Genomic DNA, 25,353 nt, shown 5'->3' on the forward strand with positions numbered 1-25,353 from the left:
TTTATCTACAAGATAGCAAAAGAGAAGACGCTATAAAAAAGTGAAAAAATATTGAAATTTCTCGCGTGTTAATTTTTCAACAGTGTTTATATGATTTAAACTAATTAATGGAAAAATATGTATAAAAAGTACATCTTCATACACTTGACACACACACACACACCAGATAAAAGATGTGTGTCATATCTTAAATTGAATCATTTAATTTATAATTTAATAAAGTTTTATTTCCTCTATAGAGTAGAATTTATTGTAGTTTCTTGAAGAGGATCGTAACGGTTTTCCGTTATTCGTCCTGTCTATCATAGGCCTCAAGTTCTGGAAATCTTGCAGGAACTGAAACTGATAATTTCTATTAAATATAGAAAATTATACGCAATATATAGAAAATAATTTTGACATCACACTTACATGTTCTTCCAAGATGGCATTTAGCCTAGTGAAGAGTTCTAAAACGTGGGCGTCTTGCGACAACAGATAATGTTGATAATGGGAATCGAGAAGCATGCAGGACCAGTCGTACAATTGCTGATCACTTGGTTCCAGGCAGTTATTGTCAAGCGAGTCTATCTCTTCATTCAACTTATACATCAAGTACTCCAACAGCTTGAGCACTTCGTCGAAGGTCAGCCCGGTCTTCAAATGAGGCAGCAGAGAAGCACTGGAATAACTGATACTAAATACTTTATCTAGGAAGTTGTTCTTTGAATAGGGGTTGCTGGTTTTCGACGAGCTATCGCTGGTGCCGTTTTGCACAGGAACGAACACCTTGTCTGAACGATTCAGGGCGAACGCCAGGAGGTCCACTAGCAACTTTTCCGGCAGGTCTCTGAACGTGTCAAGGCACCACCGAATCGACGCGACATCGCCGGACTTCGTCAGGGACGGGATCAACGTCTCCTGTATCACCGCGTCGCTCCAGCCTTCGTTTAAATAAGTGTGGATCTGTTTGGAGATGTTGGAGGGTACTCGACCTATCGATGAATGTCTCGCTGGCTTCTTTTGACCCTGGTCCCACTGGGCCACCGTCGCCTCCTGGATCACGACGATGTCGTCCGCGTCGTTCTCGTCGTTCTTGAAGTGCAGGGAGGAGCCCAGCATAGTGGATATTCTTTGAGGCGCTAGATGATAGGGTGCAACAGCTAAATGTCTGTTCGCAGCGAGCAACAACTTGTCCTCCACCTTCCAGAGCTTGGCGTCGTTGGTGTAGAGCTTCAGTTTCTGCGCCGCCTGCACCAGCTTGAACTGGACGTTGTAGATCATCAGCACAGCTCCCTCGTTCGTGACATCGGCGCCGTAAACCGCTATGGTGGTCTCATTCAAGTGAGTCATGACTACGGGATAGTTGGTGTTGATGTTGGTGATGACGCTGATCAGCTTGTAGGGTTCTGGATCGGAGGACGTTCCCGTCAAGAAGTGACTGTACAATCTACCATGCGACCCTGAAATCATTTCACCGGTATTCAATAATAAGAATAAGTCTTAAGAAGAAAGGAATATTTAAAGGAGGATGTTAAAAATAAGCCATTTTTGACTCAAAAGCGAAACCTAATCAACCACTGGAAACTTTTTAAGCTTTATATTCTTGATATATCTTTAAAATAAAATCAATTATATATCTTATAAAATATTCACTTTTTGATCATTTTATCCTTATAACTTTTTATGCAGAACATTGTAAGGAATCGATTAATATAAAAAAGTATAGTACTGCCATTTAAAAAATTCAAGATGACCTTGGTATCATCATCTATAGTCAAACTGATAAGACTAGTAAATAGATATTTTTCAGTGCTATAACTTTTGTTTCAAACTTTTTTCTAAAATGTATAGTTTGTGAAAGATTTAATCGTTTCCAGACTTTTGGCACATCTTGTATGTGTAATGTAAATCATGTATAAATCAAAACATTAAAAAAAAAATTCTCTACATATACTACTTATTTACCAATATATAAATATACAATTGATTTATATCACTGAGGCTATAAAGCTTAAAAAGTTTCCATTGTTTTAGGTTTTTGAGCTAAAACTAGCTTATTTTTAACATCCTCTTTTAGCATATAATTGACCGAACGTACATAAAGTTAACAAATACGCATTGTTCTTGTAGTGTATCACCGCGTGTCCCGCGAGATCCTCCGATCTTCGTTTCAACTCTACTCTCCTGATAGTGTCTGCTCTTTCCAAGCAAGTATCGTCCTCCAATTTGACTATTACACAGTTGTAAATCTCCTCTATCTTTGTCAAGCAGAACAAACTCGTTTTCCCATTCAAATGTACCAACTGACAATCCAACAACTTTTCCTTAGCTCTAGTTATCCCCTTGCTCTTCCACGTCTTCCTATTTGCAATCGCCCACTCCAGAGAAGCAGTGGCTCCGTTTTGCTGAATCAGAATGGGTGGCAGATCGCTATATTGAAGGATAGCATGAAGTGGCGACTGAAACTTGTATCCCTTCACGTTGTTCAAGTCTGCCTCATCTTCTGACCAAACCCGCACCTTCCTCTCATTGAAGGCAGCAACATAACGTTGCTTAGATCTGTCATAGATGACCTGTGTTGTCAATCTTTCCTTATTACTGGACCAGCTGCTGATCTGCTTCAAGTCCTGAAGCTGCAAAAACATATATAAATTAATTAATTAAAAATTTGCAGATGAAAAATATACAGGTGAAATGTCTGATATGCTCTAACTTTATATCGTATCACTATGTTTCTGCCCAGAGTCACTATCGCGCAACCCGGCTCCTTGTCTTTCTCGACTCCCAATAAATTCTGCTGGTCGATGAGCGGACACAGCGTGTAATATGAACTGAGTTTCGCCATTCTTGTGAGCCGTTCTTTGCCGCAACATAGAGCGTTTGTCGAAGTTTCGTCGTTTAAAAAATATAGAGGAAGAGAAACGCACGTGTTAGTTTATGCTTGAATACTTTTTAATCTTATTACCGATAAAAAAATTATCTACCTTGCCAATCATCGGTAAGTTAATTTTTTATATTATCGATTGAGCAAGTTTTATTGATCGTTAAGTTAGGCTTGCAAAATTTTTCGTGTTTAGCGGGAACACTGTTTAAATTGAAAAATTACATTTCCAAGTAACAAACTGTCATTAAACGTCAAAATGGCGTCATTTTTACATTTAATGACGTCAGTTATTGCTACCATTTACACCATTAAACGTCAAAATAACGTCGTTTTGGCGTTTAATAACGTACGTATCAATTTGCTATACCATTTGCGCTATATTAATAATGTCAAAATAACGTCGTCGTTTTGACGTTTATTAATGATATATGATGAATATATATATATATATAATATATATATATATATATATATATATATATATATATATATATATATAATTTTCTTTAATGCGCGTTAAAAAGAAAAGATGAAGAACCCAGACAGCATCAAATCCAAAATCGGCGCATAATTAAGATATCTTTAAAATATGTTTAAGATGTCTTTCGGATATCATATCATAAGATTTCTTAAAGCTGTCTTAAAGATTTCTTAATGATATCTTATGCGCCAATTTTGGGCTTGGTGCTGTCTGGGAAGTTTACGATTCTTTCCATATAGAGTATACATTTCAATTTTGCAAAAAAAAAAAAAAATAGAAAAAAAACAGGATAAACATTTCTTTTAACTGAAAAAATTATAATATATACAAATTCAGGTAGCAATATAATTATTTATACAGGGTGTCCCCGACCACTCGTACATCCCTTTTACCTTATCGGAAATAGAGCGTTTTAGAGAAAAATGATTGAAGGGGTTGAAAAATGGCTTGAAGAGGGCTATAAAACGGTGACAATGATTTGACCTCGAATGGTCATCTAAAGGTCACGTGAAGGTCACCGTCAATGTTTCAATTATTAATCTCCATTTTTTATTTGATATTCTTGTAGCTTATTTCGAGAGCTTTTTAAAACACTATATAATTAAAGTTTTTTTGTGAAGTACTTTTCGAGTTATAAAGCTCTTTTATGTAACCTTCAAATGACCATTCAAGGTCAAATCATTGCCACCATCTTATAGCCCTCTTCAAGCCATTTTTCAACCCCTTCAACCATTTTTCTCTAAAACGCTCTATTTCCAAGATAAAAGGGGTGTACGAATGGTCGGGAACATTCTGTATATGTCATTTTGATGTCGAATGACGTCAGTTTGCTAAATTATAGGAAAAAATCATGCTGGCAGGGTTGGGAAAGTTACTTTGTAAAAATAACTAGTTACAAGTTATCTTATTGAAACAGTAACTAGTTACAGTTACAAGTTACCGATTTTAAAAAATAACTCGTTACAGTTACAGTTACTCAAAAAGTAACGAGTCGTTACTTTTCAATTACTTTTTAAAAATAATTATACATTATTTTAAATATAAGGAACTTACATATTATGCACAACTACAGTCAAGTATTTAAAAAAATTCTTGAATGTAATATTGATCGATTTGCTTGCGACTTTGCGATTACCATCAATGTATGAATGACCTTTATATACAACAGTAAACATAGTTATATATGGTAACTTACTAAATAGTAATCGCAAAGTCGCAAGCAAATCGATTAATTATTACATTTAAGAATTTTTTGAAATACTTGACTGTGATTGGTCGATTGTAATTATGTGTTGTATTATTTTATGTACACAAAATGAAAATTTTAGGTAAAAAATTAAATTATATGAAGATCTATATATATATATATATATATATATATATATATATATATATATGCTACTGTTATCAAAATTTAATTTAACAATATAACGGCTACCATACTTAAACGATACTTTTAGCGAATGTTTCCAAAAAAAGTAATTAATAAAGTAACTGTTAAAATAGTTACTAGTTACTAAAAAAATGTAACTAAGTTACAGTTACAGTTACAGATGGAGAAAAGTAACAAAGTTAAGTTACAGTTACCGAAAAAAAATAACTGTAACTGTAACTTCGTTACAAGTAACTCGTTACTTCCCAACCCTGCATGCTGGTACACGATAACGCAATTAAATAATAATCGCGCGTTCCAAATAACAAACAGACGTCATTAAACGTCGAAATGACGTCATATAATGACGTTTAATGACGTCAGTTAAATTTGCTACCTGAGATATATTTTATGTGAAGAAACAAAAAGAGAAAATTGAATAAAATATAGAAAACATATATGATTGAAAGGAAGAGATCTGGAATGCTAAGAAAGATATATACTTTGATCGAGTGATTTTAGGCGTCGACAATTCGTTTTGGAAGGCAGATGCAAGTTTCTGCAGATGTTCGACCACCCACCATTTCCCGCCCTCCGTTCACGTAAACGTGTCTCAATTGTGTCGACGATCCCCGATCTATGGCCGTTGAAGAAATAATCGAAATCAAAAAAGTCACCGAACAAATATGAGAAAGAGAGAGAGAGAGAGAGCTATAGGCACACCTTTATCTTCTTTTTCCCTCATATTGTGCAGCCGGATCGCTCTTAAAACGAATAACGTCTCTTTTAAGCGCGAGGGCACGTAATATAAAGATATGCCTGGACGGAGGCTAATCGCGATATGTTCCGCCCCTAAATTCACTTCGTTTCAACGCGCGCTCTGGTTTGCCAGAGATCCCACTTCTTTTGCGCGTGTCATCCTTTCAATTGTAAATTTTCCGATGTGTGTGCGTTAAATATTTCTGCCGATATTTTGTGCACACGATAAACGAATAAAATTTATTTGACGTCAACTTTTCTTATCTCTCCGATATATATAAGAGAATAAAAGCTGGATTTTGATTTGATTCATTATATGAATATTATATTGTGTTTTATTTTTTCTGCATCTTTTTCATTCAAAATATTTATTGTCTTCAATAAGGAACGACATTAAGATAAAACAAGTTTGTAAACAATGAAAGAATTAGCTAATTTCGCGTAACTTAATTACAATATGATGAGATGCTACAGTCCTATAATTGGCACATTTTTTGGAGGGAGGGATTTGGGATTGAAACTCTACCTTTTCAAATTAAAAAAAAATTTCAAAGTAAAAATAGGCTTTAAAAAAATAAAATAAAAAAGCTAATAAGCGTGATAAAAATATGAAACCAAATAATTTTGCTAAATAACTCATCTCCTCTTCTCTCCTATCATTAACATCAGGGGACCCGCTAATGTCCAATACTATATAGTACTATCATAACTGATGTATAACTTTCCATTGTGCGAAGATTAATCTACGCCCACTCGAGTCTCTTTCTCTCTTCCCTCCCTCCCTCTACTTTTGAAACTTGTGTGTGATTATATCGCCGCACGCGAGACAATATCATCATTTTTCCAACCCAATAAGACACAATCTGCCGTCCAAAATAAGCTTCGTGCGCACGCTAACGTATACGAGAGTTGATATGTATACGAATGTTTATCTCTGAGAGGGAGAGAAAGAGAGAGAAGGAGCTCGTCCTGAGGAGAGATTCGGAATATCACCGTTTCCCAGACGGAGGACTCAGTGGGGCACTATGCCACCAAGTTGGGACGCTTTATAAATCTGTGGAGCTGCTCGAACCCTCGCAGCGGGGTTCGGCCCCGATTCTCGGAGTGCAGAGAGAAGGATGAGAATGTGTGTTTGGTACTTTTTCTTCCTCTCGAGTCCCCTGCTGGACTTCGAGAAGACACTGCTGGCTTCGAGAAGACACCGAGAGTGGGGACGAGAGGCTATATAGCTTTAGGGTAGGTCGAAGAAATCGAGTGTCCCGAGAACACGTGCCGATTGCAGTCGCGAATGCAACGTGAAGTTGGCAACGAATCGTCATCGTTTAAAGATCCCCTCAAAAGGGTGAAAATACGCGTTCATGTGAGTGTTTTCTTATTAATTGGTATTAGAAGAAACAAGTGCCAAATATGAGTGTTGCAGCGACCTTTATCGCCATCGTCATTCTTCCGATGAGTAAGTATTTAATATAAATGGATGCAAAATGTAATGCTATTTTTAAATCCTAAAAATTGATAATTAACCCTAACAGTACACATAATCCCGAAGGCGTTCAGAGAACATCCTGAGAATGTTCGAATGTCCTCTGAATATCCTCTGAATGTCTTTTGGATTGTTGTGCTATATCGAGTGAAAAAGAAAGAGAAAGTGTGAAATTGATTAAACGAATTTTTTACACGATATTAGAATACCCAAGTAGCAAACTGACGTCATTAAACGTCACTTTGACGTTTAATGACGCCAAAATGACGTACGCTTGCTACCTGGGTAATGTCCTTGAATTCTTGAGGAAAAAAATATGATAACTATATTTTTTACGAAACTATGTGAATATTTGCTGCTCTAAATACGGCGTTGCAAAGCAGTTTCTAATGTCGCGCGATAGTTTTTGTACATATATACATGTCAAAGCGTATATTAGGAAAGAGAACGCGACAGATTCGAGTTTTAGGGAAAGAGGAAGTTGCACATGTGCGCAAGATAGGAGCACACGTGTTATACCGATGAGGAGACATTAACGTAACAGATGTAACGAGAAGCGAATCCCTTGAAAATCGAGAAAGAAGATTCCTGAAATTGTCTTTCAGTCAGTTGGATAAAAAGTCAAGACGTAAAATAATTTGCGTTCACAGTAGGAGCAGGATTTTGTCTCGCTAATAATTCGAAAGAATGCGGAATTCTTTAGGTAATTGTAAAAAAAAACATTAACAAGATTGGTTAGAAATACGACAAGTAATTTTTCTTAAAGCAGAAAAGGAGCAGAAAACGGTCGTCGTTATACCTCGTCATCTGATCTTTTCATGTATGGACCCTGCATGTTTTTGACCTTTTTTTTATGATAGCTATATATTGTGCATTCGACATTGTTCCCGTTATTTTTTATGAAGAAGTTTCTAAATACAAAAATCCTTTTGTTTCAAACGAAAAAAAGGCAAATATACCATATATTTTTATCATTTAAACTTCTTTTGGACATCCGGGTTCGTTTTTGTAAATAATTTAAACTTTTATGTCACATCGCCAAAATAGCGGGAAATAAATTGATTTTAATAAGACATCGATTTTTCGAACGGTCGACTTTCAAAGAGTCGAGTTTTTTTTTGCACATTTATTTTTTTTTCAGCGAAAAGAAAATTTAAACTAACACCGTTGATTTTTAAATAATTCGATTTAATTACTCTATTTTAAATAATAATTCAAATTTCTCGAAATTTTAGAATATGTTAAAAGTCTACAAAGAATGTAAAGAGTCGTTCGCGAGTCGATTGTTGCATCAACAATTCGCTGTCAAAGTTCCAAGGAAACACAGCTGGAATATAAATTGGCAGAAGACAGCGAAAGAGAGGCGCATCGATCGAATATTAAACAGCCGTGCGAGCGAAATGCTATTTCTCCTCCTCAACCCTCGCTTTTCATTTCTTCTTACAATTAGCAATTTGCTATTGCAAGTCGCATCTCTGCGATCGGCACGCGGTGGCATTTCGTGTGTTGTTTTATTCTGCGCAGGTTGATCCTGCAAATTTGAATTTTACCTACGTGTCAAGTAACCAATCAAACAGCCTCCTTCGTTTTTCGAACAAAAAATATTTTTTTGCTTGAAAAAACAAAAAAAGGGAATTTTAAGGTGTGTAAAATTTTTCAAGTTAATTTATAATTAATAATAAAATTAATTGGGCTAATTTAATTAATAATAAAATTAATTGTACTAATTTAATTACTAATAAAATTAATTGTGTACTGTATTATCTTATATAGAATAAATACTTAGTTTATATCATCTATAATAATGCTCGATTAGTTGGCCTTTTTATATACTAAGTTTTGTTTTAATCAATAGACGAGCGAATACACGTTTTGAATATTTTTTTAATTGTGTTAATTTAATTGATAATAAAATTAATTGTGTATAATTATTAAAGTTGTTTCGAAAAGTTGCGAAAAGTTTTATATCAAAGGGTGTTAAACTCGATGCATATATAATGTCTTTTCTGGATAAAGCCGACGTAAACTGGCTTTGTTAATAAATTATCATGTAATCTGTGCGAATTTGCTATCTAGCGTTTGTTTATAGTTTCTTCTTTTTCTTTCGTTTGGTATTCGATGGATTGCACAATATATGCTAAATTTTGATTCATCAGGGTCGAGAGAAAGAGAGAGAGAGAGAGAGATCATAATTTCCGACAACCAACTGTCTGGCATTGTTATACACTATGACATTAATATGACGTATCGTTGTAAATATGTCAAGATAAAACGATTTCGTTTATCGCTGCATATATAAGTGTAATAATGACGTTACTTTATACGTAATTTCGTTTAGTATCATATTTATTTCCCTTATTAATATGTATACGTATATATAATTTCGTTTAGTATTATTTATTTGTTGTATTAATTTATATGCTAGTTTTAATTTTTATTAACGTTAATTTTAAATATTTAAAAAGGTATTAATTTATACAAAAATTTATATATTAATTTATATATAATTATATAATTAATAATTAATAATTATAATAATTATAATAATTATATAATTATACATAATTAATTTATATATTTTTACATAATATAATTAATATTTTAATATATAGATATATTTAATATATATAAATGCATGTATGTATGCACATATATATATAAATACTAATATATAATTTCATATATATACATATAATTATATATTTAATTACATCTAATTATTGTTTAAATATAATTTAAATGTATTCTAAAATAAAAAAATAGAAAAAATATATATATATATATATATATATATATATATATATATTAGCTTATAGATACATTTAAATTTTATTTTTTTTTGTGGAAGTGTCTAATCAATCTTTGTCGCGTGCGACATATAGTCGGACCTTTCGCAGCGGGGACTTTAGAATTGTCAAACTTAGAAGGGTCCGTGGAGATCACGGAACAAACATTGGCTTGTCACATAGAAAGCTCGTCCGGTCCAGGTAGCAGAAAGATCAAACTTCCATCGATAGGCATCTATTACCGACCTGACGATAATTTAATATCCATATTCGTCTTTTTGCCTCTTCCGTTCGTTTCGCTCTTAAATCTTAAGTAAACTCATCGGCGGGTGGTCGTCTTTTTGTCTGATGACTCATGTTACTTACAGATTGTTCCTATATGTATTTATTTTTCTTTTACCTTTGCTCATTCATTTTTTGAGGGAAATTTTTTGTTGACCTTCCACATTTATCGCCTTATTGAATTACATGTTGTTCATCTTCCAGCAAGGACGAGTCCAGTTATGAATGAAAATCTAACAACGACCGTAGGCGCAAATCTGTTTCTGCAATGCGAATGGGCCACTAAACAGATAGAGGAGGAAAATCTTGCGACTAAAGTGGATAATAGCACTTCCAGATTGCATTACACATGGCTGTCTCAAGAGTAATTTATTTCCTTTCTTTCATAATAAATTATGTCACGAATAGCTTTATGTATCTTGAGTAGAAAAATTGCAACATAAATTTTTTTTATTTTTTATTTTGTATTTTATTTTTATTTTTTCTTTTTTTAACACAAATTTTTATTTTATTTTATTGTTATTTGTTATTTTTTTAATACAATTTTTTTTATTTTTTACTTTTATTTATTTATTTCTTTTATAGATGCGAAATGCAAGCCGGTTCAAAGTATATAATTAGGAAATACACTTTCTTCAAGAATGGCACATTTCTTCTGTTGCGTTACAATTACGTCGACGAATGGTGCAGCATAGCGACATATACTGTCGTAATTCGGGGTTCCATCAAGTTACTGAAGCCGTCGAACGTCATTCCCGGTACCACCGAGACAAAAGTTCACGTGGACGCCGTTAATATTGTACCCATGATTCCACAGGTATTTACAAATTGCTTAAAGAGGAGCCAGAGAAGCTTAAAATATGGGACTGCATAAAATAGTGGTTCAAGTTTAGAAATTAAAATATTAGGAAACGCAAAAATCAACATTTTTGTGATTAAAAACTTTTGATTTTGCAGATCGTTCAGGAGTTCGGGCACAAACTGAATCTGACTTGCGGTCCGCAGCCTAAATGGCGACTCTATACCCCGGCATTAATCTACGAGAGACCGCAATTCAACTCGCCGATGTCGCAGTGGCAGGGTCCCAACTACAATTCCTTGCAAGCTATAAACAAGCAGTTAAATTTCAATTGTTTGGAGCCTTTTGGGATCGAATTCGGCGAATTACAGCTGTTGAGAGTGCAGAATAAGGTCTCGTTGAATGATCTACTCAACAAGATGCCACACGTCGAACTCTTCCTGGCCAACCCCTTTCCTAACGCGCACTTTCGCCGGAATTATATACCAACTTCGTTGCAATCCACCCCGCTGATTCGCGAAGATACGGTACGTTCGTTTCAGACTTCTTTGCTTCTATATGCTCATTTTTTAAGAGAATCCTTCAGCAAATGACGATAAAGCGGGGAGCACACACTTTTGCATAAGCGCATAAGCATATGCATAAGAAATTCGATTGGTTGAATTTCTTATGCATACGTTTATAGACCAATCAAGATTCTTATGCTTACGCTTATGCGCCTATGCAAAAGTGTGTGCTCTCCGTTTAACTCCAACAAAAGCAGCACACATATCCAAAACATATGCACGTATATGCAACGCACTCACATATACGTACGAATCGTATTTCTAATTACAATTTTTTATTAAACTTCTAATCTAGGTTTAGAGGATAACAGTGCTTTCTTTCGTGTCCTTTAATCCTAGGGAATGTGCATTTTCATTTGTACAAAGTGTATATGTTTTAAAATATGTGATATGTTCTATATAAAGTACATATTATGATGAGGTTGACAGTTCGTCTGCAATTCGAGATGTCATATCGAGATAAAAATAGATATAAGAAAAACTATTATTTCTCATTTTTCATATATACTTATCTCATTATAACTTATATTGTACCAGTACGTACTGGTTCGCCAGTGCAGCAATAAAAAAGAAACCCTTTTTCATTCCACATTATAGAAGGAAAGAGAAAACTCTGAACTAGTGCAGTCAGTTCAGCTGAAAAGATCAAACCTTTAATATGGACAATTCGTTAATATATTAAGTAAAACAAAATCGTAAATCAAGAGTAATTTGTTAATTCCGATATTGCAGATAACAGATTGCCCGATATGTAACAGCGTGTCTCGGGGTACCCTGTTAGTTCCGCCGCTTCTTCATCAAACCGCGACTCTACCCGCAATGATCGGAGGTTTCTGGCACAGCGAAAGATGCGAGAGCACTCCGGGCGGATACTGGTTAAGACGAAAATTCCAGATATACTCGGGAGACAAATTATGGATCGGTCAGTGGGACTATTACGATGATCCGCGTTGCTCGGAACACTTGTACGGGATAGTAAGACTGGGGAATTACGTGCAGCGAGCTGAAGGACAGCACCACGAAGAAGTTACCCATCATGTCTTTCCCAATTACTATAACAATATGACTACAAAATCTATTTTTAAAAGAAGCGTTACCGACCAAGATAGCTTCGTGCATGTCGGGACTGGACAATCTACAGATAAAAATAAGGCTCGCAGGCAGAAGAGAACGATAAGCGATAGGGTTTATCAGTTCTTGTACGACACGCAGTCTTCTGTGCTTCAAAAGAGATTCATGGCGATACTGCAGGGTCATCAGACCCGCGAACAAACCACGATGAAGCCTTCCTTCCCCTGGACACCTCTCTTCGGCACCACGGAGCTGGATCTATACATCGCCAAAAACATTCCGATGGAGAAGAAACTTTTCCGAGGAATGCCCACTCGTTGCACCGACTGGTTCAATTCGCCGCTGACCGCCTCATCCAGGGAAAATTGCGCCCGTTACATCATCGAGAAGCCTTTAGTCCTGAAATTGCGGGCCAAGTTGAGGATCGATTGGAATGGCCAGTACATCTTGCTGCTGGGTTCACGAAATGAGACCAGATGGGACCCACCTCTGCGACGATGCGGGCAATTTTCAACTGACTCCGATCCCTTCTTGCAATTGTATTTTCGAAAACACTTTTTCAATTTGTTCTCTTCGACATCGATCAATCGGGTCTCCACGTGGTTCCTCATCTGGTCCCAGATCTTTCTGTGGTGCGTGTATCACTTAGTACGGTGATAACGGGTTGTTATCTTTGCTAGAGAAACTTTTAGTAGGGTTTGGTTAAATATGCGGCATTTAAACATTCCAAATCTTTCTTTGCGCTTTCTTTTGGAAAATTTCATAGGATTGTAAGCTTGTAAATGTGTAAATAGACATGGAAATCAAATCAATTTCCAGTTTTTGGGGTATGTATCTTAATATAAATATGTAGATTCGAAGAAGAAGTGAAGTTAAGTATTTGCTGGACAAAAACAATCAATCATTATATATATATATATATATATATATATATATATATATCACGAGCTTAGAAAGTTATTCTGCGCTGTTATCATATATAATTGATGTATGTACATATCTGCGCGCGATTATACATATAGTCGTATAATTTAATAAAAATTCCATTTTATATAATAAACAAATTTATTTTATATATATAAAGTTCATTCAGTCGATAGATCGCATGATAAATCAAATACGATTTTTCACGTTTTCTTTTTTTATTTATGGCATTTTATTATCAGTTATACACATATTATATTACGTCCATCGTAAATTACTTCCTTCATGGTAGGATTATAATACGTCGTCATATTGCAAGTCAGATTGCGTTCCATTTCTCAATTTTTACGTCAGATCAAATTTAGTCCGATATAATAGGCATGAAGATAAGAAGAGTTTCAAAGATCACATGTGTCGCTGATCGTTCTCTTTGTTCTCATTTCGCGAAAGAAAAAACTCATTTGTCCGTTCAAAAAAGAACGAGCAATGGAGAATCCTCTCACCACCGCTGGAGTCCAGTTCAACCAAACAGAAAACCTGGCTCACTTTATGTTTGGATGGCCCGATTATTCGCTCTTCAGTCTATTATTGCTTGTCAGTGTCCTCATCGGCGTGTACTTTGGCTTTTTCAGCAAGCAGGATAGTACAACGGAGTATCTTCTGGGCGGTAAACGCATGGGAAGTTTCCCCGTCGCGATGAGCATTGTTGCTAGGTCAGTATAACTCTTCTTCTTCATCTTCTGTAATACCCTGCAGATAGCAAGTCTATACATTATTTTAAATGACGTCATTAGACGTTAAAGTAATGTCAGTTTGACGTCTAGTGACGTCAGTTTGCTATTCAAGTAAGAAATAAATCTATTTTCAATATCTTCAATTATTTTTATTATTTTTAATATCTTCAATTATCTTCAATATTTTTATTATCTTCAATATTTTCAATGTCTTCAATATCATTAATATCTTTAATCTTTTCCATTTTAGCTTCTATACCTCCATCTTTTTTCAATTATAAAATTATATAAATAACGAAATATATTCTTTCTTTAGTTTCTTCTTATTTTCAATATTTTCAATATCTTCAATTTTTCTAATTTTAGCTTCTTTATTTCCATTTATTTTCAATTATAAACTATATATATATACATAAATAAATAATAAAATACATTCTTTATTCAAGTATGTCATTTTGACGTCGAATGACGTTATTAAACGTGATTTTGACATTTAATGACGTCAGTTTGCTGTTTGGGAAATTTTTGTCTCCCTTTTTTTGTATATATAGAACTTATGAACTTGTGAACTGTTTAGCCATGTTTCGGGAATCACCTTGCTGGGCATACCGGCGGAAGTCTTTCATCATGGAACTCAATACGCCATGTGCGTAATCACAGCGACCCTCACCGCCATTATCACTTCTTACATCTTCCTGCCAGTGTTCTACAAACTGCAGTTGACCAGCACCTTCGAATACCTGGAAATCAGATTCGCCAGACCGGTCAGAATCCTCTCCTCGGTACTGTTCACTATTTCGCTCTTCATGTATGTGCCCATCGTTATCTACGTGCCCGCCATCGCCTTCGCGCAAGTTACTAATCTTAGCGTACACATGATAACGCCTATCCTCTGCATCGTGTGCATCATTTACACCAGTATTGTAAGTAGCACGCGATTTATAAATAAAGTTAATCTATAAATAAACATGTCTATAAATAAACAATGTCTATAAATAAGCTACATATTTATATTTATAAATTTATTTTGTTTATAATTTTTTAATTTTCATTTAACTATAAATTTACGCATTTACTATTTTATTAAATTTTTTTGTTCTTTAAATTTTAAATAAACTTGTATTTTTTATACTTAATATATTATGCCTTTTATTATTTCTTTTTACAAAATTATTCAAAATTTTAATTTCAATATATACTTCTAATTTATTTTTTATTTTTATTTTAATAATAATTTATTCATCTCTCTCTATTTCAATTTATATTTATATTAATATATAATATCTACAAGAAAAGATTCGTCCTCTTTAAGCATTAATAAAATATTATTTATAATATAGATATAAAAACCACATTAAATTTTAAAGCGAAATAAAAGTAACTTTTATATAGACACAAGTTTCGTCAGAGAAGAAGTTTGAAGAATTAAAACTTGAGAAGAATATAAAATTTATATAAGCTGAAGTTTTGTAGAAAATAATTTTACATTATTTTAATCTTTGAATTTCTTTTTGCTGCCAGGGTGGTCTGAAAGCAGTGGTATGGACGGACACTATACAGTTTTCCGTGACTGTCGGAGGTCTTTTCACGGTTCTCATGTTGGGAATATTGTCTGTCGGTAGCGTTGGAGATGTTTGGAGAATTTCCGGCGAAGGCGGTCGTCTTATCTTCTTCAAGTAAAGCACAAAAATCAACTCTTTTCATTTTATCAAATATTATATTTTATCAATGCAAAATTAATACCTAATCAAACACATCACATACCAATGTTCAGCTCGTATGACAATAAAAACAATGATAAATTATTAAATTAAGGCCATGTGTAACGAGCAATACGAAATTATTTTATTATTTAGAAGAAAATTCTTAATTTGACATAATAATTACACAAACGTTTCGAGCTCTACTTGCTCCTCTTCAGTGCGCAAAAAATTAAACGGAATATTAGTATGACGCATTTTCAGGCCAGCGTAAAAAACAATGCAAAATTAATACCTAATCAAACACATCACATACCAATGTTCAGCTCGTATGACAATAAAAACAATGATAAATTATTAAATTAAGGCCATGTGTAACGAGCAATACGAAATTATTTTATTATTTAGAAGAAAATTCTTAATTTGACATAATAATTACACAAACGTTTCGAGCTCTACTTGCTCCTCTTCAGTGCGCAAAAAATTAAACGGAATATTAGTATAACGCATTTTCAGGCCAGCGTAAAAAACAATGCAAAATTAATACCTAATCAAACACATCACATACCAATGTTCAGCTCGTATGACAATAAAAACCTTAATGGCCTTAATTTAATAATTTATCATTGTTTTTATTGTCATACGAGCTGAACATTGGTATGTGATGTGTTTGATTAGGTATTAATTTTGCATTGTTTTTTACGCTGGCCTGAAAATGCGTTATACTAATATTCCGTTTAATTTTTTGCGCACTGAAGAGGAGCAAGTAGAGCTCGAAACGTTTGTGTAATTATTATGTCAAATTAAGAATTTTCTTCTAAATAATAAAATAATTTCGTATTGCTCGTTACACATGGCCTTAATTTAATAATTTATCATTGTTTTTATTGTCATACGAGCTGAACATTGGTATGTGATGTGTTTGATTAGGTATTAATTTTGCATTGTTTTTTACGCTGGCCTGAAAATGCGTTATACTAATATTCCGTTTAATTTTTTGCGCACTGAAGAGGAGCAAGTAGAGCTCGAAACGTTTGTGTAATTATTATGTCAAATTAAGAATTTTCTTCTAAATAATAAAATAATTTCGTATTGCTCGTTACACATGGCCTTAATTTAATAATTTATCATTGATTATATTTTATATTTTAAAGTTTATTTTTTGGATTATTTTTTCTTTTTCCTCCTTTTCTTCTTCCTCTTTTTCCTCTTCTTCTCTTTCTTTATCTTTAAAAAAAAAAAATATTTTAAATGATAATTTTTATTACAGTATGGATCCCAGTCCATTAGCTAGAAATACCTTTTGGGGTATGCTTGTGGGTATGACGGCAACTTGGATTGGGCATCTCGCTATTCATCCAGGAGCAGTGCAAAGATATCTCTCAGTGCCCAGAGAGATCGATGCCAAACAGTGAGCCCTTCGTAATCTGGGCGATCTATAATTTGCAATCAAATTTCACCTGCTAATTTCATATTCTGCTATTCCATTGAATTTTACGTTGCAAATTATAGGATCGTTTAAAACGGAAAGATACCATGAAAATTCAGGAATAATGCTTAATTTATTTTTATTATAGCGGCATAGTAATTACTGCAATAGGAATGATTGTAGTTAAACTGATCACCGTATTCACTGGATTAATCATGTTTGCCAAATATTACAACTGCGATCCTCTTCTGACCAAAGTACGAGCAAAATGATATTCTCAAATCACTATTTAAAAAAATTACAATATATATATATATATATATATATATATATATATATATATATAAAGGAAATAATATTTCCTTATATATCTTCTCTTATATCTTCTCTTATAATGATCTCTCGATCATGAAAAATTTTATATCATTCATAGGCGCATTTTAAAATATTATTTTAAAGTTCGTGAAAAAAAGAAAGTAATTATGATATATACATATCTTTTCTAATTACGTATATCTTCTTTTATTTTCTCTATTCTTCTCTAATCATGCATGTTCCAAGTAGCAAACTGACGTCATTAAACGCCAAAATGATGTACGTTTGCTATCAGGAGTATGTCTTCTTTTATAATGGTCTCTCGATTAGAAAAATAATCTTATATTCGTTCATAGGCAATAAGCCGCACTGATCAGACCTTACCGTACTATGTAATGGACGTCGCTGGACATCTGCCAGGACTTCCGGGATTATTTCTAGCGGGTTTGGTGAGCGCCGCGCTTGCGACCATGAGCGCCAGTTTGAACACCGTTTCCGGTACCATTTATGAAGACTTTATAAGTTCGTGGATCCCCGATAGCCCCAAGAAGGAAGCTATCGCTGCTAATATTATGAAGGTAATAAGCTCTACATCTTATAACATTCCTATTTTTCGGTGATTTAAGCGTAGGCTAAAGAAACTGAAGTTAAAGTTGAAGCTATAAAGCTGAAGCTAAAACTAAAGCTGAAGATGAAGCTAATTGTTTAATTGACTTATATTTTTTAATTGACTTATATTTAGGGTATCGTTTTGATAATGGGAGCGATCTCAGTGGGCTTGGTGTTCCTGGTCGAGCGGTTGGGTCCGGTCTTTCAGATAGCCCTGAGTACACGTGGTGTAACCGATGGGCCTATGTTAGGTCTCTTCATACTAGGAATATTGGTACCCTGGGCGAACGCGAAAGGGGCTTTGTTCGGCGGTTGCGTCGGTTTAATTAGCATGCTTTGGATGGTGGGAGGCGCTCAATGGTATACCATGCAAGGCAGGATCAAGCACGACTCGCTGCCCACGTCAATCGATGGTTGTCCCTATCCCCTGAACGAGACCCTTACGATCGCGATACCGACGACGACCTCGCCGACCTGGACGGATCCCGGCGAGGAGCCGATGATACTGTTTCAGATATCTTTCATGCATTATAACATTATAGGAGCGGCGATTGTTGTCGTCGTCGGAATCATCGCGAGCTACGCGTTCGGCGGAGTGAACTTGGAAAGCGTGGATCCTGATCACATTGCACCGATTATGAGAAGGTATGTAGGGCAAAGGAGATTTCAAGACTTCGAGCAATCAGTTTTAATTTAAGCATGCATTTTCTTCTTCATTCTCTTTTTCCCTTATTTTTATTTGATTTATCAAATTTAATTATTAAAAATAAAATTTTGAGTATTCTAAGATGCATCCATATTTTTAAATTAAAAGAAATTGTGTAGACGTCAAATTTTTTATAACAATTCATTAATAAATGAATTTTTTATCTTTCAACGCCAATTATGATTTTTAAAACACTTACGATAATCTGACAAAAAATCATGAGCAGAAATTTATCAATTTCTAGCTCCGGCAACAAATTGCAATAATAAAAATTGATTGAATATTTTTTATTTTATTTGAAAAGAGCAAAATTACTTTAACTTTTTAAAAATAAAAGCACCGTTTTTTTCTAATCGCAATATATATATATATATATATATATATATATATATATATATTAAAAGACAGCAAAATAAATTCAATGATTATATTGTATAGGTATATTATTTTAATTTACATATTACAACTTAATAAATCATTCAAAATTTATTACGATCAAAATTGATCGTTTTAATTATTTTTTTAAATGAAAATAATACTATTTTTTCTAATAGTAATTAATGTATTAAAGGAACAGCAAAAGATTTAATGATAATATATAATACCATTTTAATTTACACATTACAACTCAATAAATCACTTAAAATTTTTTACGATCAAAAGTGATCAAATTGATCGTTTTAATTATTTTTCAATTTAATATTGCTTTATTTTATTTATTTTGATTATTTTGATAATTTTTTTTGGCTAAATACTAGTAAACATACATCTATATTTTCCATATTTTAATAGCAATTTGTTGTGGTGGTGTATCAGGCATTCAGATACACAATAAACTGATAAATTCACTGATCAAGTTAATAGCTAAACTATTACGGACAACATAAAGTCAAGTTATCAAGTTCTGTTTACTATTTACATTTTTAATGAACTTTCTCGATAGCGAAACATTACGCTTTAGCAAATTTTAAATTATTTATTAAGTTGTAAAATGTAATTTAAAATAACATTGTGTGTGCACATTGAATTTATTTTGCTATCCTCTATATCATTAAAAAACAGTAGTTTCATTAAAAAAATCAAGATGATCTTATTTTTTATCAAACAAAAGACATTTGATCAAGCAATTTTTATTATTGCAATTTATTGTCAATTAGAAACTGATAAATTAACGTTAATGATTTTTTGTCAGATTATTATAAATGCTTTAAAAAATCGTTACAAATACTACCTCATATAAATATTATATTATATTTTTAAAAATATATTTTTCGCTCTTTTTCTAAAAATATCCAATTTTCTAAATCCGATTAGAATTTCATTAATAAAAAACAAAAAAGCGTTGAATTTCGCTTGTCGTCACTTTATTATCAAAGGTGCATAATAATAACCCATGGATCGTCATGGATTGTATATACCTGAGATAACGTAATCATTATGTGCGCATAAAGTATTCTAGGCTTATCACGAGATTTACTTTCGCGGTCTCTCCTCGTAAAATGCACAACTCCTGTTACGTTTTTCTCTCCTCATCAGGTTCCTCCCTCCGCGAAAGTACGCCGAGGTCTCATTGAGAGAGGTACCGCCGTCATTGCTGGACGTCTCATCGAAGAAGTGATCGCGATCATGTTAGGTGACAATTGAGTCGGTCGGGATTGATCTGATCGAGAGGACTGCATAATAAATTATCTCTCTCTTTCGAGCCTCACCGACGGCGTTTCCGAGTCATCTGTCAGCCGATAAAGGGGTATATCCTTTATTGATTAATAGACGCATGCGCCAACTATTTTGGTACATACACATGTCGGATTGTTTTCGATCTCTCAGTAGCGTTGCCAGCATCTGTCTCGGAAGCATCATCGGTGTCTTCCCCAGTTGTCTTCTAATTGGATCCGGTGTTACGAAAAGGGTTCATTACTACCCTGGATCCTCGCTATTGAGATTGAATATATTTGCTCGTGACTAGTTTTATAATCGGTTTTTCGACTGTCCGACGAATAATCTAGCAGATTAGGCTAACTTTAATCGAACCATAGTTTATAACAGTTTCTGCAACGACAATTCGAAATATACTACGCACATGTCTATTGGGATCTACTTTGGCCACCCTCTCATGCGACCCAGCGATTGAAGTTAGACTCGTGGACTCGGAGGGAGAGTTACGTCCCTGGAGATGCTCCTCGGGGTTGCTCGGGGACGGCCGAAAGCTTTCGGGGATGAGACGACCACGCCTACACGTGGACGGGCGAGTGTCCTCGCAAGTGGCAGCAGATATCCTCGGTTCGAGCTCGCGACGTTCAACAAGTACGGGCAGCGATGACAATCTCGGTTCGACGATTCCTCCTCGATCGCGACGTTCCTCTTACGACAAGCTGATGACGTGTGTGCGACATGTGACGTTGCCGATTTGTCTCATCCGAGTAATGATGGATCAGTCTGCCGTTAATCAAAGATTCACTACGTGCCAAACTAAGTAGGTGGAATGAAAAACCCTCGCTTCGCGTGTACAAAGTACCAACGACGAAGAAGCAAGAGGATTGGATCGTTGACCAAATCGTTTTATCCTAATTTGGATTCATCGGATAAAGCTGAAGTGATTATCTTCTTCATACTCATGATTAACAAGCTTGAGACTGGGTGATCTGGAAGAGCTACTTAGAGATTCATAAAGAGAAGTGGATCCTATAAAGTTTGGTGGAGAAGCAAGAGGATTGAATCGTTGACCAAGTCGTCTTATCCTAATTAGGATACATTAGTTGAAGCTGAAGCGATTCTTCTTCACACTTATGATTAGCAAGCTCGAAGCTAAGCAATATCTGGAAGAGCCACATATAGAGGTTTATAGAGAGAGATGGATCCTGCAAGGTTTGGTGAAGAAGTGAGAGAATTAGACCGTTGACCAAGTCGTCTTATCCTAATTAGGATCCACCGGATGAAGCTGAAGCGATTATCTTCTTCACATTCATAATTAGCAAGCTTGAGACTGGGCAATCTGGAAGAGCCACTTAGAGATTTATGAAGAGAGGTGGATCCTACAAGGTTTGAATCTTTCATAAGCCTGAACGCCTTAGACAATTTCGTCAGAGTACCTGAGAGGATTCGCGAGCGCGTGGGTACAATATGGATAATCGTTTGTGAAGGAAAGTGGAAAAAGAAGAATATCCCAAGTCAAATCTTGGTCTTTATTTGATCGGTTGGAATGCCGAAACACAGCCGCGTCCGGCCTTTAATAATAGATAAAAAACGTAGGCGACCGTGCCGGAAAAAGAACAGAAATCGAGAGCCTCCGGAGAAAGAGGAAGAGAGAAGGAGACAGATAGCTAGCTGGATAGGGAGAGAGAAAGTATTTGGCTTTTGGCCCGACCGATGTTAAGGAAAAACGTGCGTCACAGTATTTTCCCCGGTCGGGAATAGAAACGACTGGCCCGCGTCATGTCCAGCGACTTTGTCCCTCCGGGTCTTCCTCGGAAAAAATGCGCCGGCTCGTCATCGCGATGAGAGAAGATACGCGTGTCCGCGTATATCTTCCTGGGAAATGACGTCGCCGTCGATGCAGAGAAACCTGCTGGGGCTGACGCTGCTGCTGATCGTCGGCCTGACGGTCTTCCTGCTCAGTAGGAAGCTCACGCTGAAGGCGCGCAAGCGGGACGGTCTCCTCCTGGAGATGATCGCCAACATCAGCGGCACCCTGGACCGACTCGACGGCGGGCTCGAGGACGTCGTCGCGCGGACGGGCACCGCGCGGAATCGCTTGCGACATTTGGTCGCTCTTCATCGGGAGAATCTCTTGGTGTGCGCGCTGCTAGGAGAGAAACAGAGACAGAGAAGGACGTCTCCGAGGGGAGGATGAACAAAGTATGTTGCGGGATCATTTATATAAAAGAAGAGGTTCTTCTCGGATGTAGTCTAATTAAGGATGGGGTATGTTAGATCGATGCGTGAAAAATTGAATATATATTTTACACACTGAATTTAATTTAATTTATTTTATTTTATTTTATGTTTTATCTTTAATTAATAATCGCGTGATCTTCAACAGCGATGGGAAATTAGGTATATTTTACAAGTTTAAATTTGTTTGCATATTTGCATATTTGGTTTCGAACTCGCTTATTAGGGCTGATTGTTCCAACTTCTTGAGAAATTTTACTCTACAAAATTTTTTTTAACTTATCTGGAAAGAAATAAAGGTATGCTACCTGTTGGGTAAAATTTACCAAAAAAAATTAGAACAACTCTTATTTAGAAAAAAACAATACTTTATGTCAAATATTACGAAGAATCGATTATTTAAGAATAAAATCAAACTTGATTTGAATCGGATTTTTAAATACATATTGAACTTGATTCCATCGCTCTATACTCTGGAACTGATATTCTATATAATTTTCAAAGTTATTAAAAACAATTATTGAAAAAATTAAAAAATTAAACAAAATTATTAAAAACAAGTATTTAAAAAATTTTTAAATTAAAAAAAATTATTATATACAATCATTAAAAATTAATTATATTTTTACTTGACTATCAGTTTATCTATTAACTTATTATTAATTAATAAATTAATAAAATAATTATTCTCTCTTTCTCGCATCGATCTAATATGTAGGAAATAACAAATAAATTCTGTACTTGATAAGACAATCATCTGTAAGCGAATCGTATTTTTACGCTACAAGAATGTATATGTAGTGTGGAATGCACATATATATATTAGATAGTCAATTCCGTCTATTTTTTCTGAAACTAGAAGAGACGATGATAAGTCGCACATTTTGTGGGAAACTAGATGTTCAAGGTAGGGGGCCAATTAACAAAATTCGCGATTAACGAGAAACTGTTTTCGCTGAAAATGCTGAATATCAGAAGGCGGTCGAACAGTTAAATTGTATATTACTATTAATTGTTTGCACTTGTCACGCAAACAATTGTTATTATAAATGCACACACACATATATATATATATATGGAAAACGGGAATTGTCCGCGAGATCACCGAAAACTGTAGAATTTCGATCGAGTTTGCCTTGAATCAAGTGTGTTTGTGTGTGTGAATATTTCTATATGTTGTATGAATTTTTGTTGCAGAATGTTATCACGATTAGCATATCCTCACACAAAAGCAATTAGCAATATACGTTAAATTAATATAATATAATTAATATACATGTGTCAAATATTCGCGTATTCACGTATTGTTTGCTCGCATGAACAGATTGTTTCAGATTTGTGAGAAATTTCTTCGAAAAAATAAAAAAAATTAAATTAAATTAAAAAATTAAAAAATTAAATTAAATTAAAAAATTTTAAAATTAAAAGAAAACTTTAATGTTGAAGATAATATTTAAAGAATATTGAGGAAGGATTTGTCGAGGAAACTGTTACTAAAGTATTTCTTCTAGATCTGGAACGCTCTGTACTTATCGAGATACTCTTAATAAGAAGTTGATACACAAATAACGATTTAGTGTATTTACGTTTACGTGTTATATATATATATATATATATATATATATATATATATATATCAAATAGACCAACGTGTCAAACGACGTGTCAAACGTGAATCATACGTGTCATTTCGGACAGCATATTTTTACTTGATGTGTGCGCATAAAAGAGGCGCGGATTATCTTTCCTCTTGCAGAGGGGAGGAAATCGTATGCATAATTATTTTTATAACTCACTTTGGAAAAAGATGCGAAAATAAATCGTTTGTGTGTACTTAGTGCATTTTCTTTCATATTTACCTTATAATCATTGAACTTCAATTATTAGATTGCGATTTATGAAGATTGCGAAGAAAATGAAAAATCTGAACTTTCGACTTTTTTGCTTTAAAATCTCAACAAACTGTTTTATAATTCATGGAGTTAAATCAAGAAAATATTTAAAATCATCGGATTAATTCTTTGTAATTTATGTATTTCGATAAATATATAATTTGGAGAGCAATTGTAGGTGGATCAACTAATAATTAAGCTAGAAAAATTGCATAGATGAATTAAAGATTTTTCCATCACAATGGATTATTATTTATAAAAGATGTTCATTATATCGATCATCTTCAATCACAACGCAAACTATACAGGTATGTAGTTAGTAAATTTTGTATATATGTACCTATAACGTTGCGATACACTTTGCGTTATCATCAGAATAATAAAAATACTTCTTATCGGTCTGGCGATACAGCATATTTTTCACGTCAAGATTTTAGCATCGAGAAATGTCTTATATATAATCGGTATATTTATTCTTCATGCATAGCTGCAAGGATAGCTTCTTTATGCATAACTTCAAACATATATAGCTTCTTCATGCATATATAACTTCAAGTATATATCTTCTTCATATATAACTTCAAGCATATAGTTTTATGTATAACTTCAAACATATATAAAACTTCTTCATGCATAACTTCAAGCATAACTTCTTCATGCATACTTCAAGCATATACTGGGTGTCCGGTGA

General features: G+C 34.3%; 4 protein-coding genes across 4 annotated transcripts; 3 read left to right on the forward strand and 1 right to left on the reverse strand.

The window, feature by feature from the left end:
• Positions 1-68: 68 nt before the first annotated feature.
• Positions 69-2,944, reverse strand: LOC114942801 (nucleolar protein 11). Its single transcript, XM_029318237.2, has 4 exons — positions 2,696-2,944; positions 2,081-2,615; positions 412-1,442; positions 69-342 (listed from the first exon to the last, which is right to left on the reverse strand). The coding sequence occupies exons 1-4, from the start codon at positions 2,825-2,827 to the stop codon at positions 214-216; spliced, it is 1,827 nt and encodes a 608-aa protein (XP_029174070.2). The 5' UTR covers positions 2,828-2,944; the 3' UTR covers positions 69-213.
• A 3,369-nt stretch (positions 2,945-6,313) lies between these two features.
• Positions 6,314-13,560, forward strand: LOC114942804 (uncharacterized). The gene is made up of 5 exons (XM_029318245.2): positions 6,314-6,931; positions 10,231-10,390; positions 10,612-10,843; positions 10,984-11,352; positions 12,124-13,560. Exons 1-5 carry the CDS (start codon positions 6,886-6,888, stop codon positions 13,117-13,119), a joined length of 1,803 nt encoding a protein of 600 aa, XP_029174078.2. The 5' UTR covers positions 6,314-6,885; the 3' UTR covers positions 13,120-13,560.
• Positions 13,561-13,678: 118 nt separating this feature from the next.
• On the forward strand, positions 13,679-20,497 carry LOC114942805 (sodium-coupled monocarboxylate transporter 1-like). The gene is made up of 8 exons (XM_029318246.2): positions 13,679-14,099; positions 14,698-15,043; positions 15,642-15,796; positions 17,091-17,231; positions 17,398-17,506; positions 17,921-18,142; positions 18,307-18,818; positions 20,416-20,497. Exons 1-8 carry the CDS (start codon positions 13,873-13,875, stop codon positions 20,495-20,497), a joined length of 1,794 nt encoding a protein of 597 aa, XP_029174079.1. The 5' UTR covers positions 13,679-13,872.
• Positions 20,498-20,511: 14 nt separating this feature from the next.
• Positions 20,512-24,603, forward strand: LOC146720380 (uncharacterized). The gene has a single exon (XM_085488465.1). The coding sequence runs from the start codon at positions 22,415-22,417 to the stop codon at positions 22,727-22,729; it is 315 nt and encodes a 104-aa protein (XP_085344591.1). The 5' UTR covers positions 20,512-22,414; the 3' UTR covers positions 22,730-24,603.
• Positions 24,604-25,353: the final 750 nt, after the last annotated feature.

The sequence above is a fragment of the Nylanderia fulva genome, unplaced genomic scaffold (genome assembly GCF_048542155.1).
Source record: "Nylanderia fulva isolate GAGA-0341 unplaced genomic scaffold, ASM4854215v1 Scaffold7, whole genome shotgun sequence".
Taxonomy (NCBI): Eukaryota; Metazoa; Arthropoda; class Insecta; order Hymenoptera; family Formicidae; genus Nylanderia; species Nylanderia fulva.